This window comes from Hoplias malabaricus, chromosome 7, assembly GCF_029633855.1.
Source record: "Hoplias malabaricus isolate fHopMal1 chromosome 7, fHopMal1.hap1, whole genome shotgun sequence".
Taxonomy (NCBI): domain Eukaryota; kingdom Metazoa; phylum Chordata; class Actinopteri; order Characiformes; family Erythrinidae; genus Hoplias; species Hoplias malabaricus.
Genome location: NC_089806.1, coordinates 9,065,650 through 9,088,245, shown reverse-complemented (window position 1 = coordinate 9,088,245; position 22,596 = coordinate 9,065,650). Strand labels below are relative to the sequence as shown.

Genomic DNA, 22,596 nt, shown 5'->3' with positions numbered 1-22,596 from the left:
TATTTCTATGTTCTTGAGTAAATATAACGTCCCACCCCTGTCCTGTACTAACCCCTCGCCCTGTTGCAGTTGTACCCTCATGTTCCTTTAGCCCTTCAAAGCTGCACGTTTCCCTGTTTTTCTGCACTGACTCAGCAGCGTTTTAAAGAGCTCTTCTCGAGGTTAAAATGGGGTTTATATTGATCCGGATCTCTTTTTGTTGTTAACAGATCGATTACACCGGGGCAGATGTATCGAGTCCGTGCTACAACTGTGCTCAGAACTACAGCTGGAACAGCAGCACGTCATGTAACTGCTCTCTGAACTTCTTCCTTGATCAGCCCTTTGAGGTGAGTGGGGAGCTTGAGCCAATCCCAGCTTAGTTCATAGGGTTAAGGTCTGAAATGTGTAACCAGGGCAACTCTATGGCTTTAGTTTTACTTTATTACACATTGATATAATATTTGCAGCTATTTATGTCTCTGTTTACACCAAATGAAGCATAACGGTAATATTTCTTTCAGAGCAATGTGTTTATGTATTATGGCCTGTCGAACTTCTACCAAAACCATCGTCGCTATGTTAAATCCAGAGATGACAGTCAGCTGAACGGAGACATCGCATCACTGAAGGTCAGTAATGTTTTATTTGGCTGAGGATCCATTTTTGAGACTCAGTACATGAATGTGTCATTCTGTGTGAAACTAAACACTTCACTCATAGTCCCCCAGTAAAGAATGTGAACCGTATAGCAAGAATGAAAACGTCCCCATCGCCCCATGTGGAGCTATCGCTAACAGCATGTTTAACGGTAAGACAAAGAGAGGCCTTGGTAGAAACTGGTTATTTATTTATATATTTAATTCTAATTTAAATTTAAGTTTTGTGCCCCACAATAATATTTCTCCAATCTCCATAGACACCCTGGAATTGTTTTACATTGATCCCAATGGAACCCGTACTCCGATTCCACTGATAAGGAAGGGCATTGCGTGGTGGACAGATAAAAACGTGAAGTTCAGAAACCCTGGAGGAAGTAATGCTAACCTCACAGTTGTTTTTCAAGGTAAACTTTGAATGGATTCTATATGGATAACGTTTTGTGTCCACCAGCTAATGAAGCATTTCTCAAATCACAGGAAGTCAAACGAAGCATCACATTTCAGTTTAGACTGATATAATGATACACTCATTACATTTGGAAGATGTGTTTTTCCAAGGCCACTTACAGTTTTATTTCAGAGGAGAGACAAATGTAACGTGTTTTACCCAAGGGTCTTGCCTTAAGGCAAGACAAAAACACGGCACAAAAATATAAAAGCATATTCATTCATTCAATATCTGTAACCCTTATCCAGTTCAGGGTCGCGGTGGGTCCAGAGCCTACCTGGAATCATTGGGCGCAATCCAGGAATACACCCTGGAGGGGGCACTAGTCCTTCACAGGGCAACACGCACACACACACATTCACTCACACACTCACACCTACAGACACTTTTGAGTTGCCAATCCACCTACCAACGTGTGTTTTTGGACTCTGGGAGGAAACCGGAGCACCCGGAGGAAACCCACCTGGACACAGGGAGAACACACCACACTCCTCACAGTCACCCGGAGGAAACCCAGGCGGACACAGGGAGAACACACCAAACTCCTCACAGACAATCACCCGGAGGAAACCCACGCAGACACAGGGAGAACACACCACACTACTCACAGACAGTCACCCGGAGGAAACCCAGGCGGACACAGGGAGAACACACCACACTCCTCACAGTCACCCGGAGGAAACCCAGGCGGACACAGGGAGAACACACCACACTCCTCACAGTCACCCGGAGGAAACCCAGGCAGACACAGGGAGAACACACCAAACTCCTCACAGACAGTCACCCGGAGGAAACCCACACAGACACAGGGAGAACACACCACACTCCTCACAGACAGTCACCCGGAGGAAACCCACACAGACACAGGAAGAACACAACACACTCCTCACAGACAGTCACCCGGAGGAAACCCACGCAGACACAGGGAGAACACACCACACTCCTCACAGACAGTCACCCGGAGGAAACCCACGCAGACACAGGGAGAACACACCACACTCCTCACAGACAGTCACCCGGAGGAAACCCACGCAGACACAGGGAGAACACACCACACTCCTCACAGACAGTCACCCGGAGGAAACCCATGCAGACACAGGGAGAACACACCACACTCCTCACAGACAGTCACCCGGAGGAAACCCACGCAGACACAGGGAGAACACACCACACTCCTCACAGACAGTCACCCGGAGGAAACCCACGCAGACACAGGGAGAACACACCACACTCCTCACAGACAGTCACCTGGAGGAAACCCACGCAGACACAGGGAGAACACACCACACTCCTCACAGACAGTCACCCGGAGGAAACCCACGCAGACACAGGGAGAACACACCACACTCCTCACAGACAGTCACCCGGAGGAAACCCACGCAGACACAGGGAGAACACACCACACTCCTCACAGACAGTCACCCGGAGGAAACCCACGCAGACACAGGGAGAACCCACCACACTCATCACAGACAGTCACCCGGAGGAAACCCACGCAGACACAGGGAGAACACACCACACTCCTCACAGACAGTCACCCGGAGGAAACCCACGCAGACACAGGGAGAACACACCACACTCCTCACAGACAGTCACCCGGAGGAAACCCACGCAGACACAGGGAGAACACACCACACTCCTCACAGACAGTCACCCGGAGGAAACCCACGCAGACACAGGGAGAACACACCACACTCCTCACAGACAGTCACCCGGAGGAAACCCACGCAGACACAGGGAGAACACACCACACTCCTCACAGACAGTCACCCGGAGGAAACCCACGCAGACACAGGGAGAACACACCACACTCCTCACAGACAGTCACCCGGAGGAAACCCACGCAGACACAGAGAGAACACACCACACTCCTCACAGATAGTCACCCGGAGCAAACCCACGCAGACACAGGGAGAACACACCACACTCCTCACAGACAGTCACCCGGAGGAAACCCACGCAGACACAGGGAGAACACACCACACTCATCACAGACAGTCACCCGGAGGAAACCCACGCAGACACAGGGAGAACACACCACACTCCTCACAGACAGTCACCCGGAGGAAACCCACGCAGACACAGGGAGAACACACCACACTCCTCACAGACAGTCACCCGGAGGAAACCCACGCAGACACAGGGAGAACACACCACACTCCTCACAGACAGTCACCCGGAGGAAACCCACGCAGACACAGGGAGAACACACCACACTCCTCACAGACAGTCACCCGGAGGAAACCCACGCAGACACAGGGAGAACACACCACACTCCTCACAGACAGTCACCCGGAGGAAACCCACGCAGACACAGGGAGAACCCACCACACTCCTCACAGACAGTCACCCGGAGGAAACCCACGCAGACACAGGGAGAACACACCACACTCCTCACAGACAGTCACCCGGAGGAAACCCACGCAGACACAGGGAGAACCCACCACACTCCTCACAGACAGTCACCCGGAGGAAACCCACGCAGACACAGGGACAACCCACCACACTCCTCACAGACAGTCACCCGGAGGAAACCCACGCAGACACAGGGAGAACCCACCACACTCCTCACAGACAGTCACCCGGAGGAAACCCACGCAGACACAGGGAGAACCCACCACACTCCTCACAGACAGTCACCCGGAGGAAACCCATGCAGACACAGGGAGAACCCACCACACTCCTCACAGACAGTCACCCGGAGGAAACCCACGCAGACACAGGGAGAACACACCACACTCCTCACAGACAGTCCCCCGGAGCGGATTCGAACCCACAACCTCCAGGCCCCTGGAGCTGTGTGACTGTGACACTACCTGCTACATTTGCAGTTTTTCCAGCTTTGTCTCTCTGAAGCAAGTCTTTCCTCTTGCAGGCACCTCAAAACCGGTCAACTGGCACAAGCCGGTCTATGAGCTGGACACTGACCCAGAGAACAACGGCTTTATTAATGAAGACTTCATCGTTTGGATGCGCACGGCTGCCTTGCCCACATTCAGGAAGCTCTACCGCATTATTCAAAAGAAGAACAACATGACGCCCACGTTGCCCAGGGGCAACTACACGCTGGAAGTCACTTACAGTATCCTTTCAGTATAACGTTCACATGGACAGCTGTGTTGTTCTTTTGGGTGTGTTGTAGTTAGTGAAGAATGTTACCGTGGTGTTGCGCAAAAACATATAAGTGTGTATCTGGAGCATGTAGTCGACTCCCACAGGTACTGATTTAAAACATATTTATTATAGTCAGAACAAAGCCTTAATACCTTAAATATTTCCACCACCTCCAGCTTACACTCTGCCAAAACGTCTGGACGAACACAACGTTAGAAACAGCCCAAATTACCTACAATTCATTAACTTGCGCTAAAAGTAAAACTGCTTTTTTTGTAGATGCGAGTTGCTGTTATTTCTTCCTAACGGTCACATCGCAGATTATCCCGTGAACAGCTTTGACGGCCGTAAGCGGATGATCCTGAGCACCATCTCGTGGATGGGAGGGAAGAACCCTTTCCTCGGCATCGCTTACATCACCGTGGGCTCCGTGTGCTTCGTCCTCGGAGTGGTGCTGCTCTTCATCCATCACAAATACGGCAACCGCAACAACAGCTCTGACATTCCCAACTAACTCCTCTCTTCCACACGCGCGGTGAATCCACTGCTTACCGCCTGAGCTCATCTCTGTGTGTGGTGTTTGTGTGTGAATCGTGAGCTTGTCATCACCCAGAAAACTGGTGACGACCTGATTATTTATTTTTCAAGATTATACGGATGCTCTGGCTTGAGATATGTTTTATTCTGTTGTCTCTTTGTTCTCTCTGTGTCTTTCAGGCGGTGTCAGTCGTGTTTATTAAGGCAGTGCTGTAACTTCAGTGTATATATTTGAATGCAGGCGAGCGTAGCCTTGTACAGATCTCCGCTTTAGAATTGCATTTGAACTGGATGAATGTATGTGAGCTTTATTTAACTGACTCTTACTTCTTGCTGCCTAAAGGAAGCAACGTAAAACACATGTAGAGCTTTCAGAAAAGGTCATGTGTTCTATTATGAAATTGGTAGGGCCAGTTTTCCAGTCTGATGGGAAAGGGAAATACCATTAATGAAAAAAACAAAACAAAACACCCTGTGTTTGATGCAAAGCACTGAGTAGCACCCCCTTATGGAACAGGTCGAGTGAGTGAGTGAGTGAGTGAGTGAGTGAGTGAGTGAGTGAGTGAGTGAGTGAGTGAGTGAGTGAGTGAGTGAGTGAGTGAGTGAGTGAGTGAGTGAGTGAGTGAGTGAGTGAGTGAGTGAGTGAGTGAGTGAGTGAGTGAGTGAGTGAGTGAGTGAGTGAGTGAGTGAGTGAGTGAGTGAGTGAGTGAGTGAGTGAGTGAGTGAGTGAGTGAGTGAGTGAGTGAGTGAGTGAGTGAGTGAGTGAGTGAGTGAGTGAGTGAGTGAGTGAGTGAGTGAGTGAGTGAGTGAGTGAGTGAGTGAGTGAGTGAGTGAGTGAGTGAGTGAGTGAGTGAGTGAGTGAGTGTTCGTTCTTCTAGAGGTGCTCTGTATTTAAAAATAGCCTCATTCGATGTTTCAGTACAAACAAAATAATCACAAGTAAATTGATGTGAAACTTTTAACTGCAGAGAAACTCGCTAAAGAGCAAAATGTGGGGGTTAAATTAGGACATTTTTCACTACTGCTATTATATGTAATGTTTATATTGGTAAACATAAATATGTTTTCCTTGGATTCGGTTTATCCTCAAATAAATAAAAACCTTATCAAACCCCAGGTTATATATTTGTAAATTGTATTAAATAATTATCTGAGAGTTAGCTTATAGAGGCATTAGACACCACCCACTGTGAACAACTCGGACTCAGTAAGGTCCTCGTGAACAGAGCATTTCACTCCAAACCACATCAGTGATTTGTTTTAGTGATTTAATTATGCAGACATTTTTAGCAATCGGTGGATTACCTCTTTAATCCTAAAGCTGGACAAAAACAATAGTCCAGGACTAGGTTTAACACACATCCAGAACGTTTGCCCCTAAAGGTTTTAATAGGATGGTGATGGGATTATTTTTTACAAGAACTCTTGCAGCTTGCTGTTGTCCACGGACTGACATTCGACGAAGCCCGATTACTCAGTTAACCAAATAACTCAAGCCAAAGGTCATTCTGTCCAATAGGAGGAGAGGAAATGATTATTTCTGTTGAACTGTGCAGCCTTGTCTCAGATGTTGGAGTCTGCACACAGCTTGTGTTATTGTAAAGCACCACATGACTTTCAGGTTTGTTTTTCCTGTTTCGTTTTCAGTACCGTTTTGGGGGATTTGATGTGGTTTTAGGGTTTTATCTGTGTCTCAGCTTGTTTTCCTAACGTTGATGTGTCTAACTGTTACTTGCACTTTAGACTTGCCATAGATTTTAAAAGTCATTGATTTGTTTTCTTTTACAGAGGTGTTTGTCTTTTGTTTCTGAAGATGTGAAATAAAGAAATAGAGCCAAATCTGCTTTTGTGGTTTTTGGTTTGTGTGAAGTCTGCACTGGAGGTGAACATCAGTACAATAGGATCCACTGATGTAAATGTGTTTAGTTAATTTATTGCTTTTGACCAAAAAAAATGTAAATAATACCTTAAGCTCATCACTAATGGTGTGGGTTTTTGTGGGGACTTCCATGGCTTTGTGGACAGTGTGTGTTTTATTGACTTCTCTGCCATCCACATCTGTCTTGTATGACACAACATGAAGAGGAGAATCAGGCAACAGCAACAACACATTGTTCATTCATTCATTCATTCATTATCTGTAACCCTTATCCAGTTCAGGGTCGTGGTGGGTCCAGAGCCTACCTGGAATCATTGGGCGTAAGGCAGGAACACACCCTGGAGGGGGCGCCAGTCCTTCACAGAGCAACATAGACACTCACACACACACCTACGGACACTTTTGAGTCATCAATCCACCTACCAACGTGTTTTTGGACTGTGGGAGGAAACCCACACAGACACAGGGAGAACACACCAAACTCCTCACAGACAGTCACCCGGAGGAAACCAACACAGACACAGGAAGAACACACCACACTCCTCACAGACATTCACCCGGAGGAAACCAACACAGACACAGAGAGAACACACCACACTCCTCACAGACATTCACCCGGAGGAAACCAACACAGACACAGGGAGAACACACCAAACTCCTCACAGACAGTCACCTGGAGGAAACCCACACAGACACAGGGAGAACACACCACACTCCTCACAGACAGTCACCCGGAGGAAACCAACACAGACACAGGGAGAACACACCAAACTCTTCACAGACAGTCACCCGAAGGAAACCCACACAGACACAGGGAGAACACACCACACTCCACACAGACAGTCACCCGGAGGAAACCTACGCAGACACAGGGAGAACACACCAAACTCTTCACAGACAGTCACCCGGAGGAAACCCACACAGACACAGGGAGAACACACCAAACTCCTCACAGACAGTCACCCGGAGGAAACCCACACAGACACAGGGAGAACACACCAAACTCCTCACAGACAGTCACCCGGAGGAAACCCACACAGACACAGGGAGAACACACCACACTCCTCACAGACAGTCACCCGGAGGAAACCCACACAGACACAGGGAGAACACACCACACTCTTCACAGACAGTCACCCGGAGAAAACTCACACAGACACAGGGAGAACACACCAAACTCCACACAGACAGTCACCCGGAGGAAACCTACGCAGACACAGGGAGAACACACCAAACTCTTCACAGACAGTCACCCGGAGGAAACCCACACAGACACAGGGAGAACACACCAAACTCCTCACAGACAGTCACCCGGAGGAAACCCACACAGACACAGGGAGAACACACCACACTCCTCACAGACAGTCACCCGGAGGAAACCCACACAGACACAGGGAGAACACACCACACTCTTCACAGACAGTCACCCGGAGAAAACCCACACAGACACAGGGAGAACACACCAAACTCCTCACAGACAGTCACCCGGAGGAAACCCACACAGACACAGGGAGAACACACCACACTCCTCACAGACAGTCACCCGGAGGAAACCCACACAGACACAGGGAGAACACACCACACTCTTCACAGACAGTCACCCGGAGGAAACCCACACAGACACAGGGAGAACACACCACACTCCTCACAGACACAGGGAGAACACACCACACTCCTCACAGACAGTCACCTGGAGGAAACCCACACAGACACAGGGAGAACACACCACACTCCTCACAGACAGTCACCCGGAGGAAACCCACACAGACACAGGGAGAACACACCACACTCCTCACAGACAGTCACCTGGAGGAAACCCACACAGACACGGGGAGAACACACCACACTCCTCACAGACAGTCACCTGGAGGAAACCCACACAGACACAGGGAGAACACACCACACTCCTCACAGACAGTCACCCGGAGGAAACCCACACAGACACAGGGAGAACACACCACACTCCTCACAGACAGTCACCTGGAGGAAACCCACACAGACACGGGGAGAACACACCACACTCCTCACAGACAGTCACCTGGAGGAAACCCACACAGACACAGGGAGAACACACCACACTCCTCACAGACAGTCACCCGGAGGAAACCCACACAGACACAGGGAGAACACACCACACTCCTCACAGACAGTCACCCGGAGGAAACCCACACAGACACAGGGAGAACACACCACACTCCTCACAGACAGTCACCTGGAGGAAACCCACACAGACACGGGGAGAACACACCACACTCCTTACAGAGAGTCACCCGGAGCGGGACTAGAGCTGTGTGACTGCGAACTGTATTTCTTTAAATACTCTGACTTTATTCTTGGCATTATACTGACTTTTTTCCGGTTTTGGTCTCAGAATCATTTCGGCTTTATTTCTGCCCTAATTCTCTGAATTTTTGTTCTAAATGCTGTGGCCCTAAAACTCCTTCGCAGTAAGACACTCCTACCCTCTTGTAGATGTAAAGAACAGTAGCTCATCTGTTGCTGCTCAATTTGTGTTAGTCATTAGTGATGGGAATTTCGGCTCTTTTTGGGGAGCCGGCTCTTTTGACTCGGCTCTTCATAAAGAGCCGGCTCTTTCTGCTCCTAAATGGCTCTTTGTTTTACCACTTATTTCCACTGGTACAGAACAATATTACCTACATTTTACATGACTATATGGACAAAATATTATTGTTCAATATTAAAAATAATAAATAGTGTGGCAATGGCCAATTGTTTTTATGGCTGTCTCGTAATAACTCACTGATTGCACTCACACATTCAATTGTATAAATAACTGGATTTTTATTTAAACACCTTAATAAAAAATCACTTGTAAACTCTGAAATACAGCCAATGGAACCCAAAAAGGTAGGTATTACAAAATAGCTCATTAAATTAAATAATCATCCATTTCTTGGTAATAAAATAAACAAATACTCTGCAAAGTGCACAACAGCAGCATTCAACGGTAAAACAACCACAACTGTCAACAAACATTTAACTGATTTAACATTTTCTTAAACTATTTTCTGGAAGGCAGATTGGCATTCAGGAAAACCAAGTGTCTCAGCTCGGAGGGGTTGATCCGGTTTCTTCTCTCTGTCCTTATCTGCCCAGTTTTTGAAAATACTGCTTCTTTTCCTTTCGGTCATTTCTCTCCCTCCGGTTCTCCCTTTTCACGTTCCTCCTGCTTGCCACCCACCCCTCCCCTCCCTGCTTTGTGGTATAACCCTTCGCTGATTGGTACCTTTGCTTGTTGTTCTCTGATTGGTTGAATGACAAGCCTTAGAAAAAATGGCTCGGTCTTAGACGGGAGCCGGCTCTCATCGTTCACTTACAAGAGCCGGCTCTTTGAACCGGTTCGTTCGCGACCGACACATCACTAGTAAGAAGCAGTACCCAGACAGCGAGCATATATCGGTCCAATGGCATAAAAAGGCTGGCACACCACTGACTGCTGGTCCACCATCGGACCACTCAGATTACTGTCCTGTACAGGATAGAACTCATTTTTAATCTCCTCAAACAGATTTTACATTCACAGAGACTTTTATTCTGGAAAACAAACTAATACAAATATCACCAACAACTATGACAGATATAATAATGAGTATAAGCCTGATATAAAATGATTAAATGATAAAAATGTTGACACTGTGCTGATTAAAATGATTTACTAATCTTATTTATAAAGAATAACAAAAAGAGGAAGGAAAAAATATAAATTGGACTGTGAATGGAAAAGTGCTAAAATGTGGCATTTTGTCTAAAATTCTGTTTAATCCCCAGCGGTCCGCCCAGAAAATGCTGTGAAAAACACTAGTGGACCTCCAACTTTGCCCTCAGTCGGTCAACAGTGGTTCGCCATCTCCTTGCCCTCAGGCCAAACACACATTGGTAGATGGATTGGCAACTCAACAGTGTCCATAAGTGTGTGTGTGTGTGTGTGTGTGTGTGTGTGTGTGTGTGTGTGTGTGTGTGTATTGCACTGTGAAGGACTGGCGCCCCCTCCAGAGTGTGTTCCCACCTTGTGCCCAGGCTTCAGACGGACCTCGACCCTAAGCTGGATAAACTGCAACACACTCACAAAAAAAAAACAGTTGGGGTTTAAGCAAAATAAGACTAAATGTTGAAATTCTTCTGGATGATTCCACAATTGGCATTTTAATTATTAAAAAGTGATGTCATCAAGACTGAGTAAAGAAGGATCATCCACCAAAGTCTTAGTGACCTTGTGGGATCTTGCACAGATACATTTTCTTTAGAAAGTCTATCAGTACGTCCCAAAATTGTTGGGACAGCCCTCTTTTTTGCAGAGCATTTTCATTTTATCCCTGTTATATTTTCCTATTTTATGAGGGATTTGCATGCATCAAAAATAATTTAAAACATGCTTTTATTTATAGATTATATATTTAAACAATAATAATTATAAAGTGTGTGTGTGTGATTTAATAATTCTCCCGGGTACGTTACCTCACAGTGTTCACTCTTTTGTTGTTCTAAAGTAAACAGGTCAAAGTCAATTGACCCATAAAAAAAATAAAAAAATAAATAAATAAAGCTGACAAGGTCTTTTCTGAGAACCCATAGTGTTTTACTGAGTGCAGTTGTATGTGTGGACAGAGTTAATTCAATACACTGCTGTCAAGAAACCTTCAGTGCACCCTTACACTTCACAAGTTAATTACCACCACCTTCACTGTGAAGATAAACAGTTAAAAATATTTGTCCTCTAGTATTTGAATGTTATTTCACCACTGCTGGTCTTACACTGCAGGTAGTGTCTCTGCCATACAGCTCCAGGGTCTCAGGGTCCTGGGTGGGATCCTCTCCTGGGATCACTGTGAGGAGTGTGGTGTGTTGTCCCTGTGTCTGTATGGGTTTCCTCTGCATGCTACGGTATCTTCAGTCCAAACATACCTTGAAAGGTGGAGTGATATGCAGAACACAGACCTAAATTTGTTTTGTTTAACTGGGTTTTGAGCAGATTTCATTTAGAGCATAACTAGTTCTTTTTAGGGCGGCACAGTGGCGCAGCAGGTAGTGTCACACAGCTCCAGGGACCTAGAGGTTGTGGGTTCGATTCCCGCTCTGGGTGACTGTCTGTGAGGAGTGTGGTGTGTTCTCCCTGTGTCCGCGTGGGTTTCCTCCGGGTGCTCCGGTTTCCTCCCACAGTCCAAAAACACACGTTGCAGGTGGATTGGCGATTCGAAAGTGTCCGTAGGTGTGAATGTGTGTGTGTCTGTGTTGCCCTGTGAAGGACTGGCGCCCCCTCCAGGGTGTATTCCCGCCTTGCGCCCGATGATTCCAGGTAGGCTCTGGACCCCCCGCGACCCTAAATTGGATAAGCGGTTACAGATAATGGATGGATAGTTCTTTTTAATGAGCAGGATTAGTCCTCTTTAACTGAATTTAAGGTATTATTATTCTCGTTTTAACTGAATAAAGAACAGAATCAGGCCTGATTCTATTTCACCATTTGGCACTACCCCTCTGATTTTGTTTAGAGTGTCTCAAATCTTATTGGGATAGAGGGGTATGACCTAGTTAGGGCTACACAGCTCTGGAGATTTTTCAGAAAAGAATGCTTCAGTTGGAGAATGCCTTGTGAGTCATAGACAAAGTAGCTGCTCAGGTGATCAAGCAAACTTACAAATTGAAGTATTTTCCACATTTAAAAATTTGATTACATTGTATTATCTTAGTCTTGGTAGTTAGCTGTACATTTCCAATTCTGTCTTAAATAGTGAAGCAGTTGCATTCTTGCGCATGAAGCTACTGCAACATTTAAGGTAGAACTGTGAGATTGGAGCAAATACCAGTCACAAAAGAAAAAAAAAACCTGAATTCATTTTCATATCACAGAGTGGGGGGAGTGAATTGCTACACTACAATTTTTACACTTCATCACCAGGACTTATGTTATTTTATTTTACACAGTTCTATAATGAAAGACTACAGATATCCCCCCTCTCCTACCTCACTTCTACCCTACCTTTTTTCCAGAGAGTTTACAGAGCACTGTCAGCAGCCTGCTACTGAAACACTGTTGTTTTTTTTTATTTGTTTTCTGATGAATTACCAGGTACATGAAGTGTTATAACATTTTGTAGATTTTAACCACTGTACCTTGTTACTCAGTTTCAAGGGTCGAGTGGCACTCAAACAAGAGGCAGAGGTATAAATGAAGCAATAGATTTGGGCGTTAGTCCTGTTTAACCAGATAAAGAAATAAATGATTCCTGTTTAACCTGGATATAAAATAATAAACAATTAAATTTAAAGAACTGAATTTATAATTGAATTTGTCCTGTTTAACAGGATTTAAAACAGAATATGTTCAGTTACGTTTGTTCAAGTTCAAGTTCAAGAGTTTATTGTCATTTCAGCAGTATACAGTGTGTACAGTACACAGTGAAACGAAATAGCGTTCCTCCAGGACCAAGGTGCTACATAAAACAACACACAACATTAAAGTGCAAAGCTAGTGCAAACATAAAACAGTGCACACACATCAGGGGAAGTTTTCCCATTTAATACATGATTATAGGGTATTATTATATAATGTTTAATGTTGTTTCTCAAAGAGTAATGTGCTACTGAGAGATGCATCTGACTCGTATTGTGTCTCATTTCAAACATTAGATTACAACCCCATTTCCAGAAAAGTTGAAACACTAGACAAAATATAAATATTAACAGAATACAATAATGTGCAACTGATTTAAACCCTTTATTTGATTGAAAATAGAACAAAGACATAATGTTTTTCAACTTAAAATAGTAAAGAACTTGGGGATTTCTTCATGTCTGACACATGAAATCATTAAAAGATTCAGAGAATCCAGAGAAATCTCTAAATGAAAGGGACAAGGCCCAAAACCAGTATTAGCTGGCTGTGGCCTTTGGACCTTCAGACAGCACTGAACTAAAAACAGACAGATTTCTGTAGTGGAAATCACTGAATGAGCTCAGCAACACTTCTGAATTCACTTCTTGATTTTTCTTAGACATTTTACTATTGTTTGAATCTGACTTTGTCATTCTAGAGTACATTCTTTTTACAGATTTGCACTAATAATTAAAAAATAAAAATTGAAATAGAACTCAAGATTGAATTTATAATATTTTGAGAAAATAAAAGCACTGGGGACCACACAGTGGCATCTTGTTCTGCTTGAATATATACACTGTGTTTTACAGTAGGGAGCGTGAAGTGCAGAGAAACCTGATACTCGCTGTAAGGCACAGAGGGAATCTCCAAACAAAAAACACCAGAAACAATTTTACTGAGATTTATTCACAAAAACAAACCAGTGGAAAGTTTTATAAATGTCATAAAGGACAGAAAAGAAAATAATAAAGAGAATATCTATAGTTTTATGTAATTAAAAACTAGTAGTTCAGTTACTTTATTCTTGAAATATTTACTGATTCTCAAAAGATTTTGAGATTTAAAAAAAGTGTTACATGAATTTCAAATATTTAAATATTTTTTTTGTTATAAAACTGTGTGTTTTAAAACAAACTTACATTATTCTTCGTTATTTTAATAATGTTCAGTTTCCAAAAGCAGGGAGGGAGTCAGTTCCATGTACATATTTATATTCAATTGCCTAAGAAAAAAACAGCATCCACCGTGATGTGCAAGGCTAACAATGTTTTTTTTTTCTTTAAAAAAGTGTTAGGGAACTGAACCAAGAAATGTATCTGTGATTAAGATCTTTACTGAATAAATACCAGAACATTCAGGATCTAGTCAATGTGTGTAATTTTGGTCATTATGAGATTAATCTTATATTGACTAGTTTTAAATTACTGCATGCAGCACAATATAAACATTTAAAATCTTCAGGGATTAATTCTGATCTTGTTATTCTCAAAGAAAGGAGAAAGTCAAATCATCTTAAAGTTATAGAATAACTGGCTTTAAATGGATAAAATAATTGAAATCAAGTAAAACTGTCTAGAAATAGGTTCAGTGAGTTTATGATGTTCAACCAGCAATCTCAGAATCACAGATTTAAGATCATTATTTAACATTCATAGAGTATTCCCAGTAAACAAGGAACGTCCCTGGACGTTCAAAATAGTTCTAAAAGTAGTCTGTCCGTCAAGGACATATTTTAAACGTCAATGGACGTCCAAAATCCATCTTAATAAGTTAGTTAAGTGGTGACCAATCGATAACGTCAGTGGATGTCCAAAACGCGTTTTATACAAGTCATTTATTTCGGGACCAATTAATAACGTCAATGGACATCCAAAATACGTCCAATAGTCGTCTTTTCAATGTCTGTGTTTGGACGTCTTTTCAACTTTCATTTTCAACCTTAAGAGAACGTTGATTAGACGGCCGTCATTACATTATTTCAACGTTGAATCAACGGCTAATTGTTTACTGGGTTGGACATAACTTTAAATTCTGACTGACAGCAGGCATGAAAGTTTTGATTGAATTTATTGGTAAATCAACTGTGGGCCCAGTGCTTTTTTATTGTTGTTGTAAATTAATTTCTGTAGTGGTTCCATGTCTGTTTTTACTGATTTTGGAAAAAACAATATTCTCTATGTCTCTATTTTACTGGTGTTTTACTGATTTGGGTGGAGTTTAGAGTCTCTACAGGGTGGGGTTGTTGATCTTGCCCATGAAGAGGATGCTCTTGGTGCTATCCTCCACAATAAACACCAGGAAAGGTCTGTTGAGTTTAACTAATGGTGGCCTAGACTTGATCGTTATCTCGGTGGTTGTGTAATCAGCTGCTTCAGTTCCCTTCTCATCCACTTCAAGAACAGCTTGATGGAGGACCTGTGTGGAGAGAGGGATGACAATTTATTTCCTGTCCTAAAGATCCAGATATAAGGTCATGAATATTTTCCTAAATTCCTGAATTTGTTCAGTCAGCCGACTTTGTAAACAAGGAAAAGTAATGCACTCTGTGTCCAAAGGTTTCTAACATGAGAGGGGACAATCAAATAAAAGCACTTTAAAGTGTATCCTGTGCTGGACTTGTGTAATGTGGCCTCTTTTTTTTGGTGCTGGTTAGTAACTTGGCTGAAGAATTCTGTGTAAATATTTCAAGAATTAGGGACTGGTTAATCCCACAGTATAAAGAATTGCAGCAGTCTATTCTACAGGAAATTAATGCAGGAATGGTTTTCTCCATGCCAGAAAAACACTGAGAAATGGTGGATGTTATTGTTTCTGCACAGAACTCATTTTGAGACTGAACTAGGAACTACACAAATATGAAGGTGACACAGAAGAAATATTGAGCAGAAACTACACATATATTAAGACACAACTGCATAGATATTAAGCTTATTTTATGTGGTAATGAGAAAAAATATAATATACAGACACTATTTGTAAGGACAGTTCTAACAGTGTTGAAGAGGGAACTGCAGATTCATGGATTTACCTTGGAAACCTTCAGTTTGGTCTCCTCACTGATCCCAGAGAAGTCTGCAGTGTCTGAGAATGCACTGACCATTCCCATTTCCCTCAGAGTCTCAGTGAGACAATTAGAGGAGGAGATGGAGAACTTGGGCATGAAGAGAAACAGATCGCTAGAGAAGAGGAAAGACATTTTCAACATGAGAGAAATGTTTATGCAAAATTTTGGGCTTTTTTATAATTCTTCAACATACTTCATACATGTCATTGACTCGAGACAGATGGATACATGAATACAAATAAGGTGGAGACGGGGTGGAGGTGGGAGTGAATTTGTCAGACACAGAAAAAACGTGAGTTTGCAGGGTATAATCGGGCTGAAGGGAGGAGACTGGGCTTAGTCCTACCCCCCAAAATTATGTTATTGTCAGGATCACTGGGCAGAGGTGGACGCACACGCTAAAACACACTGACTTTTATTTACAAAATATAACAACAGAAAGAGACTCTAGCATAACAGACAGAAAAGAAAGACTGAAACAGAGAGACTTGGACAGAAGGACAATACATGGAGTGAACTAAACTGAGATACAGATACAGACAAACCTGGACTGAGAACTAAACAGACAGAAAAAGCTAAGCAGACTAACCTTGACACAGAGAGCTAAACAGAGATCTAAACCTGAACACGGAGAACTAAACAGACTGAATGGTACTGACAGACAACGAGAGACACAAGGAAAGAAACAGGCAGAGAACAAACCCAAGGGCGGGACAGACAGACTGGGACATGGGAACAAGGGAACTTAAATACATAACACAGACAAGACACACCTGTGACAGATAACGAGGGGGATGGATTACAAATAACACTGACAAGGAGGAGGAACAAAGGTGGGACTTGGGCAGAGACATGCACAGTAACAAACATGTACATGTAATGTGCTAAGAGAGCACATGGCGGGGAAAACAGACACGACAGGACAAGGGCGTGACAGTTATTATATAACTTCAAATGTAAATAATTCCAGGGTAAACCAAGCAATATCAAATAGATTTAGTTAATGAATTGAAGTGATTCAAATATACTCACAGTAAGAATTTTGTCATAAACATAAAGAATATGTAACAAATTGATTTTTGACGAGACAAACAGACTAAGGAATGAAACAACAACGGTGAAACTGCAGAGACAGAAAGACTAGACTGAGCAACATGATGATAGGCAACGAGAAACGATGACAAAGGAAACGAATGACAGGAAACGAGTAACAGCAGAGACAGACAGACTAGTCCGGGAAACATGATAACAGAGGAAACACCGGAGACAGACAGATTTGGTAGTAATATAAATTAGGAAACGAATGAAGAGCAAACCAATAACAGTGGAAACGAATTACCGTTAAGAGGAAGAGAGACAAGAGAACTTAAATACACGACGCAGACAAGAGACACCTGGAACAGATAACGAAGGGGCAGGATTACAAATAACACTGACGAGGACACTGACGAGGAGGAAGAATAAAAGCAGGACAAGGGTGAAGACACGAACAATAACAAACAGAGCCATGTGTTAAGAGAGCACATGGCGGGGAAAACAGACACGACAGGACAAGGGCGTGACACATAGTTTGCTGTGTTTACTTCTTTTGATTTCAAAGTACAACATATGATTTTGTTATTTTTTTTTCTTCAAAAGTTCCAGTTCTGTGATAACAGGAACTTACCTACTATACAGTTTGCTGTGCCATTTCTGGAGATGGTCTTTGCAAATGTGTTTCTCCAACTCTTCCATTTTTCCCTCTTTGGGAAGAACGATCATCATGGAGGTGTTGCCTTTGTAGGGAAGCATGATGACCCAGGTATAGTTGCCATAATCATAGTAGTGGTCATAGTATCCATGTCTCCTCATCATATCCACAGGTACCACAGTGTCTTTATCCACATGAAAGTCAGCTTTGTGGATTCCTTCCACATGAAAAGGCTTTTCCCATTTACCTTATATGAAAAATGGAATTCAGACTTTGTTTATCATTGTACATTAATTACAGTTAAAGTATATTACACACATTTGGTGTAATAGAAGACTACCATACCTTTGAAGTAGATGTAGTTGATGAGCAGCATCACTGTGTCCTGGTCCAGGGTCTTAATCATGTCAGTGATCATATCCTTGGTCTTTTTGGCGATGTACTTGTTGAATTCCTGCACAGCGACATCAGGCTTGGAATAGTCCACAGCGAAGGCCTCTCCTTGGTAGAAATGCTGAGTGTCCTTCAGAAACTTGTCCAGAGGTTTGAAGCCTTCACGGATGGCTAATGCACTTCCTGCCTCCAGCTGCATGGCGTCCTGGCTGTGTCCCAGCATGTGGAGTAAGTGCTCAAAACCTTCATTGACTTGATCAGATGTGAGATTACTGTAACCCAGAGAGCTGAAAATCTGGGAGTGGGTGTCACCCTTGGCTCCCAGAGCCAGCATGGACAGAGCCAAGGAGATGCACAGTGGAGAGAAGAAGATGTTCTTGCCTTTGGATTCGGGATCTGCCGCTAGCTTCTTGTAGAGGGAGAAGGCAAAGTCTGCGTTGTGGGGCGAGAGTTTGTGGCACAGGTCGTCTCCTCCCTCATGGCTGGGGTGAGGTTCATCCTTTCCATGGTGGAGATGTTTATCATGATCTGATGGTTCATCATGTTTATGGTCATCTGCTGAAACCACCATCAGCTGGAGGACAACCAGGAAGAATATATTTACCCACATTTTATCACCTGCAGAGGAAACAGAAAGAGGTTTGCTCATATTTAGCCTCTGAACAGAGTGCCACAGGAAAGTCATTTACAGTATGATGCTCCTATCACTTAGAACAGAGGGAGACTTAATCCTGTGTATGTCGATGTGTGGGAAAAAGGGGAGCAAGCTTTCAAGGGGTGGTGTTGAAAGCTGTTGAGATAATTTTCCATAATCTCCATCTGTGGAGGAATTTCCGTGATCCAGGGGAAAAGTAGAAGCCAGAAGAGCGCGAGTGGGTTGCTGAGTGTTTTAAACATGTTATGTTACACACAGCACTGCTTTAATGTTTTAATATAGATATGTAAATATATGTAAAATATACTATATTTTAAAGGTTACTTCAGTCATGGATTAATAGTTTTCCTGCTGATGCTGGGAATTGAACCAGCAACCTTCCAGCCTCATTGTCAAAATAGATTGGAGTCAAGGGAGTATCAGGCTTTAGCAACACGCAGTTTTAAAACAGTGTTCCAATGTAGGCTCTATTCTTTGTGCAGCAGTGAGTTTGGGCAGATACTACATGTATCACTATCATTAGTATTAACACTTCCATTATCATTTACTTAACAAACAGTGGTCCTTTTTATGTCTCGGCACTACCACAGAGGGGTCAAATGCAACAAAGCAATTACCCCTCAATAAAGGTATTTCTTTTTCTTCTCTTTTTATCCCTATGTCACTGGAAGTCCAACTTCCTTATGGAGAGACAACAAGCAGTGCAGATAGGCAAACATGTCTCAAACATGAGTTCCCAGTTTGTGTTCAGAACCCCTCCTGCTGTATTCACTGTACACTTACGTGTTTCATCATTGTGTGGCATTGGCTCAGCCCGATTCGACTTGATGTCGTTTTTCCTGGTTGTTTCCACTATAACTCCCCTATGAAATGTAGCCAGTGACATTGCAAAATGGGAACCACAGGCTTTGAAAACCACAGCAGCAATGGATTTGTGTTTTCACATGTTCATTTGAAAAAGAAAAAAAAACATGGCTCCACACCCCAGTTCTCAGAGATCAGCAGAGAGTTTTCCCTTGTTTTATGTCTGATTCTCACTGGAGGAGATTAAACTCTTGGAGAACTGATGTCAGTGTAATAACCTCCTTAACAGATGTGCTGATAGTGGACTGCAGTAAGAAGCAGTAGAGGAACCATCGACCTGTGGATATCGGCGGAGAAGTAGTGGAAAGTGTACCCAGTTTAAACTACACTAGAATTTACATCTTTTGACAATAACAACATCTTTTTAAACACTGGCTTATATCGGTAACTCAACACACAAAAAGTTGAAAAAAAAATACAAATGGTAAATTTTCAGTTTTCAGATTAATGTAAAAAATATTGAAGAAACAATTTACAAGAAAAAAGTTAGTGTTCTACAGAATAGCAGTCCACACCTAAGCTTTTATTAAATAAATTAGATGCTGAAACATTTTTAGGAGATTGAATAGCTGTAAATTCTGGAACTTTTGTATATTTTAATTATTATAACTTTTGTAATTTGTAATAAGTAACATTTTATAGCACTATTTTAAAGTAAAACACAGTTCCTTACCCTCTGTGCAGGAGAGTTGGGCACTGAGTATCAAGAGACAAATCAATGTTGTTTTAAAACATTAACTAATACCCGTCCTCCAATCCTATGCTTCTATCAGTTGTTGATGAATGAGGGCCTTTGCCTCTATTTTGGGCTTAAAATTTTAGTCTGATGAACAGAGTGTTCTCCTTTTAATCTAAACCCTAGACGACTGTTTTTATTATAAACATATATTCATTCTAAATTGTATTTTAATGCTGTTTTTTGATGATTGGACGGAAGCTCACTTCACTTCATAAAACGACTCTTCCAAAGTAATGACAATAAAAATATATAAATATAATTTTTTTACATTTTCGGGACATTTCAGGACATATTTTTTGGACAAGTACAGAAGTCTTAGAATTTGTGAGCAAGGAGAGTGAGTATTTGTGCCAAACATGAGAGCAGTGTGGGGCGGCACGGTGGTGCAGCAGGTAGTGTTGCAGTCACACAGCTCCAGGGACTGTCTGTGAGGAGTGTGGTGTGTTCTCCCTGTGTCCGCGTGGTGCTCCGGTTTCCTCCCACAGTCCAAAAACACACGTTGGTAGGTGGATTGGCGACTCAAAAAGTGTCCGTGAGTGAATGTGTGTGTGTGTCTGTGTTGCCCTGTGAAGGACTGGCGCCCCCTCCAGGGTGTATTCCCGCCTTGCGCCCAATGATTCCAGGTAGGCTCTGGACCCACCGCGACCCTGAATTGGATAAGGGTTACAGATAATGAATGAATGAATGAATGAATGAATGAGAGCAGTGTGAGTCAGTTTAAATTTCACTGTTTCTGAATGAAAGGCTGCAAAGAATTCAGGTCATTCACCAAGTACAGTTCAAAATGTTGTGAAAAGCTTCAGGGAGTAAGTGGAAATCCCAGTTTGTAAAAGCCAGCAGGGAAAAGCCAACATTTCAGGTTGTATTTGGGGAAAAAGATTTTAGTGCCATCATCCACACTGTTACTAACGAAAGACTAGCATCTGTGATGGCACGGTGGTGCGTCAGTTCGCATACTATGAGTTATTAATATGTGAAAGATACATTTATGTGGAGGCTTGTTTTTATTGGAGTGGTATCTGCTGCCATAAAGAGGGAATCCTTTCACAAGAACACCATGTGACTTTCACCAGAGTTTGGACAACAACCACAAAAAAATCTAACTTCCTTTTTCAAAGATTATTAAGATTATTATAATGCAAGACCTTGTAGTCTATAAAGTAGTCCTTAGGGTGTTAATTTCTGTAACACTTAAAGGAAGTTCTTTCTATTCTGTAGCGTACATTTTTAATTTTAATGTTCAACGATTCTGTTGCTCCGGTTTCCTCCCGCGGTCCGGGAACACACGTTGGTAGGTGGATTGGCGACTCAAAAGTGTCCATAGGTGTGAGTGAATGTGTGTGTTGCCCTGTGAAGGACTGGCGCCCCCTCCAGGGTGTATTCCCGCCTTGCGCCCAATGATTCCAGGTAGGCTCTGGACCCCCCGCGACCCAGAATTGGATAAGCGGTTACAGATAATGGATGGATGGATTCTGTTGCATGCAGCCATGAAAAGACTTCCGATGCTGAGACAGATACCAGAAGGTTTAGATGCCTATAACTTTGTGAACATCTTGGGGAAAAACCAGGAGCAATGCCATCGTCTTTTTGTGATTGTCAACGTGGAGAAGGTCGACTAACTTGTTTCACAAGAGTTCTTTGTTACAATGGCAGTAAAATTTGGGCAGGATTATTTAGCAGTGATCGCTCACTAAAACATGAATGAAACACAACCAAGAACAACCTTTTGTGTTTTTGTTAACTGTGTTTTTCACTATTTTATTATTCAAGATGCTGATCCTGAAGGCCAAGAGAAGTTGACTGTCCCTGAGGTGCTGCAGTGGTTTACAGGACAATCTCACAGGCACCTGCTTCTGTCAGAGCGAGGAAGATTTAGAACAGTGTTCCGTATTGACCTTTATTGCCTAGACCGCATGCCACGCCATACTGTGTGCTATTCACTTGTGAGTGCATGTACAAACACCATTACTTTCCCTACAGCTTATCTCAGCAGTTTGGATGAATTTCAGGAAAATGTGTTGATTTCAATAACATATGGTGCAGGATTCTACAGGATCTGACTTCACATTCTAGCTTTTAGAAAAGCAGTTAATATCAGGGATGTAAGCCCTATTCTCTTCGATTGTATTCATGTAGGTAAAACAACTGTATGGCACCACTGTTAAACTTAACCAG

At 43.1% G+C, this 22,596-nt stretch overlaps 2 protein-coding genes across 2 annotated transcripts in view; one reads left to right on the top strand and one right to left on the bottom strand.

Moving 5' to 3' along the window:
- The window catches only part of LOC136702288 (cell cycle control protein 50A-like), a 7,114-nt gene extending 1,699 nt beyond the window's left edge, over positions 1-5,415 (top strand). The window contains exons 2-7 of the mRNA XM_066677284.1: positions 210-329; positions 504-611; positions 703-790; positions 899-1,045; positions 3,965-4,171; positions 4,524-5,415. Of these exons, the coding sequence (XP_066533381.1) occupies positions 210-329; positions 504-611; positions 703-790; positions 899-1,045; positions 3,965-4,171; positions 4,524-4,717 (864 nt within the window). The 3' untranslated portion in view covers positions 4,718-5,415. The remainder of the gene's footprint in view (positions 1-209; positions 330-503; positions 612-702; positions 791-898; positions 1,046-3,964; positions 4,172-4,523) is intronic.
- Positions 5,416-13,104: 7,689 nt separating this feature from the next.
- LOC136701985 (alpha-1-antitrypsin homolog) lies at positions 13,105-20,373 on the bottom strand. The gene is made up of 5 exons (XM_066676791.1): positions 20,356-20,373; positions 18,116-18,781; positions 17,747-18,017; positions 16,045-16,192; positions 13,105-15,431 (listed from the first exon to the last, which is right to left on the bottom strand). Exons 2-5 carry the CDS (start codon positions 18,771-18,773, stop codon positions 15,243-15,245), a joined length of 1,266 nt encoding a protein of 421 aa, XP_066532888.1. The 5' UTR covers positions 18,774-18,781; positions 20,356-20,373; the 3' UTR covers positions 13,105-15,242.
- Between the last annotated feature and the right edge of the window lie 2,223 nt (positions 20,374-22,596).

What these genes read in the sequence shown, in the direction of transcription:
- LOC136701985 (XM_066676791.1), bottom strand. Translation starts at nt 18,773, where the DNA reads ATGTGGGTAAATATATTCTTCCTGGTTGTCCTCCAGCTGATGGTGGTT. An exon ending in CAACTACATCTACTTCAAAG is followed by an intron (nt 18,018 to 18,115) that starts GTATGGTAGTCT and finishes TTTTCATATAAG; the next exon opens with GTAAATGGGAAAAGCCTTTT. An exon ending in CCAAACTGAAGGTTTCCAAG is followed by an intron (nt 15,432 to 16,044) that starts GTAAATCCATGA and finishes CTCTCCACACAG; the next exon opens with GTCCTCCATCAAGCTGTTCT.